The sequence below is a fragment of the Adiantum capillus-veneris genome, chromosome 24 (genome assembly GCF_014529385.1).
Source record: "Adiantum capillus-veneris isolate H3 chromosome 24, ASM1452938v2, whole genome shotgun sequence".
Lineage (NCBI taxonomy): Eukaryota > Viridiplantae > Streptophyta > Polypodiopsida > Polypodiales > Pteridaceae > Adiantum > Adiantum capillus-veneris.
In genome coordinates this window covers 85,289,843-85,293,251 of record NC_140954.1, presented here as the reverse complement: position 1 = coordinate 85,293,251, position 3,409 = coordinate 85,289,843, and the positions used below count along the sequence as shown (strand labels likewise).

Genomic DNA, 3,409 nt, shown 5'->3' with positions numbered 1-3,409 from the left:
GCGGCCATAGTGGCCATGACATTAGATTTCTAGTCAGGTGGCCATTGCTGCAACTAGCTTTAGCTAAGGAGAGGCATGCGAGTGGCAAAGAGGGGCAAACTACAAACGGTTTGGACCCATGTGTTGGAGTTCAAGTTATTTGTGTTTGAGTCCGTGGGTCAGAGTTCAAGGCACACGCATCTAGCAAGGAAAAACCAACGCAACGTACACAAAACACTATGATGTGTGTTTGTAGGCCGGATTATGGATAGGATGTGTTCCAACAACTCATTGTCTGGGAAAGTTTCGATGTGGTGATGTATTGATAGTTTACGAATGGGGATTCTTGAACATAGTGTGGTTTACAATTCAAGATGGCATTTTTCTAAGGCATTTTACTCCCTACGCTTCCGCATCATCGACTTTGACACACCCCTCTCTCTCTCTCTCTCTCTCTCTCTCTCTCTCTCTCTCTCTCTCTCACACACACACACACACACACACACACGTTTGAGTTCAACTCTCGTCAGATAGATCTTTAAGGTCTCTTGAGATAGTTTCCCATGACGTTAAGAATTATCTTCTTTCTTCTTCTTCTTCTTCTCTCTCTCTCTCTCTCTCTCTCTCTCTCTCCACAAGGGGAGCTCCCTCCCTCTCCTTGTCCATAGGATGGGCCATAAGTTGAATAGTGATGGAAGTTGATTGTCACATGGCTTCTCATGCACTTTTGGAACTATGGACGTACCAAAAGCCTGATGGTGGCTTGAAAAGGATGATGGTCCCAGCCCTCAAATTTGAAGGGTAACTCTAGTACTGTACTTTCCATCTTGAAGTCCATCAAGAAATCCTCTTTCATTTTACACAAATTGGAAGGGCAAATACCTTTTCCCCCAAAAATACACAATTCCTAATCAACCTTTTTTCAAAAAAGATTATATTTGAAATTTGGAGCTAGTTTATCATAACTTTTAAACTAATTTTTCCATAAATTTAGAGGGATTGTTTTCCTTTAATCTTACTCTTACTAGGCAAAATATTGAAGCTTCCAAGCAGCATGATCATAGATTGAGACGCTCTTTTCCCGAACACTACACTGACATTGATGGTGCATCCACAACCAAATTCTTCATGAGACACAAGCTAGGCATTTCACCCTTATCTGCTAAATTTAAATTATAATAGCAACATCATATACATGGAGGAGCTCTACAACTCAAGCCTCTGACCGGAACTCCAGAATCATGCAAACTGCCCCCGTCCGCGCCGAGCTATTTGATGCCAATGTAGGTATATATAAACATTCTAAGCATACTTGAGCAGCTTAAACAAAAAAAACTCACTTTATGCAATAATCTGAAGGTTTAGCTGACCATAACATGTATATGAATTCTAAAGTGGAACCAGGCCAAAGACTAAAAAGATGGCCTGTGTTGGGATCAAGATACCAACTATTGCAACCCTTGGAGGTCCACACCGTTCCTGGTATTCGACGTGCTAGGAAATCCTGATATCGGCGCTCGCTTGCACCATGAGGCTCTATCGAGCGAGCCGGGCCCCTCATCAAGTTGAGACAACTCATGGTGTGACGCACTTGGGCCTCAATTCCGATGAGTTGGGATGTGTAAGCTGCACCCGTGTTGTAGCCCAAGAGAGTAAAAAAGTTGGGAAAGCCTTGCTTGGTGGTTCCTAAGAGAGAGGAATATCCCTCTTGATTGAACTCTAAGCCAGAGGTGCCCACAACACGAAATGGGGAGAAGAGATCGAAACCCGTTGCATAGATGATGATGTCTATGTGAAGAGACCGCATCTTTTGTCCGCCCGTTGCACCGATAAGGATGCTGTTCTCATGCATTTCTAGAATGTGATCGGCGATCAGCTCTACATTGGGGCGAGTGAGAGCAGGGTAGAATGAGCTAGAGAGGAGGACTCTCTTGCATCCTATTTCATATTTGGGCTCCAACTTCTGTCTCATGTCTGGGTCTTCAATTATCCCATGCATATGCGTCAAGGCGGCCCTTTGGGCAACCTTCCTCGTACCTTTTGAGATCAAAAGCAGATACCCTAGCACTTCCTGCATCAGGAAGAGCAGCCAAGAGAAGAGGCACATGAGGAAGGGGAATTGCATAAAGAGCTGCCTGCACCACAGCGGAATCGTCGAGTTCAGCTTGGGGAAAATCCATGGCGGGCTTCGCTGAAAAACATAGAGCTTCTTCACGATGGGGGCGATCTCCGGCACAATTTGTATGGAACTAGCTCCGGTGCCAATCACAGCAACAGTCTTGCCCTGCACCCAATTAATGCCCCTTTCTCAGCATACAACCAAAAGAGAAGACAACATAGGTTTTGGTTATACCACAGCAATATCTACATTCTCATTATACCTTGTTTTCATCATGCAAAATGCTGTATATACTTGAGTCTCAGACCTTACCTCTAAACTGATGCTGCTATCCCACAAGCTGGAGTGAAATGCAGGGCCTGAAAACTTCTCCATGCCCTTGATCACTGGCAAATTTGGAATATGCAGCCCTCCGATCGCACGCACAACAAATCGTGCAGTAATAGTCGATGTGCCTGACATTTGCGGGGGATTAACAGCAGGAGGCTGGGAATCAGAAACGACCGCCGGAGGCTGCTCTATCTCGACGTGCCATAGGGCAGCAGCATCGTCCCAAACAGTGGAGACGACGACTGAGTTGAAGCGAACATGAGGGAGGACGCCATGGCGGGAAGCCGAATCCTTGATGTAGCGGTGAATTTCACGGCCATCAGCGTACATGGAGGTCCAGCAAGGGTTACGGTCGAAGGAGAAGGAGTAGAGGTGGGAGGGGACATCGCATTGACAGCCGGGGTAGCGGTTGAGAAGCCAGGTGCCGCCCACGTCTGCATGCTTGTCGATCAAGACAAAGGAGGTGTGGCCTGCTTGCAAGAGCTTGATGGCCATGCAAAGGCCAGAGAAGCCTGCACCGATGATCAAAACCTCAACATCCGCCATAGCTGGGTAATGGAGCTCTCTTGTCTGCTCGGTTTGTATAGTATGTTCTGAAGCACCGGTCGAGCTCATAAATCGCCTTCGCTTTAAAGCATGTCGCATTCATCCACCTGGTGATGCATTCATCCACCTGGTGATGTACTCCCGACACAGCGCTCCAAACCTCCAACTCCTGTGCTTGGAGAAAATAACCATTTCTATGCTTTTTCACGCCATTCTAAAACAAAGGAAAACTTATCAGGCTTTGCTTCTCCTGTAACTAGTACGGTCGGTCGTCGAAGTAGTACGGTCCGTCGCCTTCGGCGGCCTCTCTCTCTCCCTCTTTATCGCGTGCAAAAGGGCTTTTTTAAGTTTTGGACTTTAGCCTTCAGGTCGCAAATTGCGACACATGTAAAGGGCTTCCCCTTCCGCCATATTATGTTATATGTTAGTAGATGT

At 46.4% G+C, this 3,409-nt stretch overlaps 1 protein-coding gene across 1 annotated transcript; it reads right to left on the bottom strand.

The window, feature by feature from the left end:
• Window positions 1-1,126: 1,126 nt before the first annotated feature.
• LOC147426702 (uncharacterized) lies at window positions 1,127-3,136 on the bottom strand. Its single transcript, XM_086499000.1, has 2 exons — window positions 2,411-3,136; window positions 1,127-2,263 (listed from the first exon to the last, which is right to left on the bottom strand). The coding sequence occupies exons 1-2, from the start codon at window positions 3,071-3,073 to the stop codon at window positions 1,316-1,318; spliced, it is 1,611 nt and encodes a 536-aa protein (XP_086355126.1). The 5' UTR covers window positions 3,074-3,136; the 3' UTR covers window positions 1,127-1,315.
• Window positions 3,137-3,409: the final 273 nt, after the last annotated feature.

Coding starts and splice junctions, on each gene's coding strand:
- LOC147426702 (XM_086499000.1), bottom strand. CDS start 3,073: ATGCGACATGCTTTAAAGCGAAGGCGATTTATGAGCTCGACCGGTGCT. Junction 2,264..2,410: donor ATAGCAGCATCAGTTTAGAG/GTAAGGTCTGAG, acceptor AATTGGGTGCAG/GGCAAGACTGTTGCTGTGAT.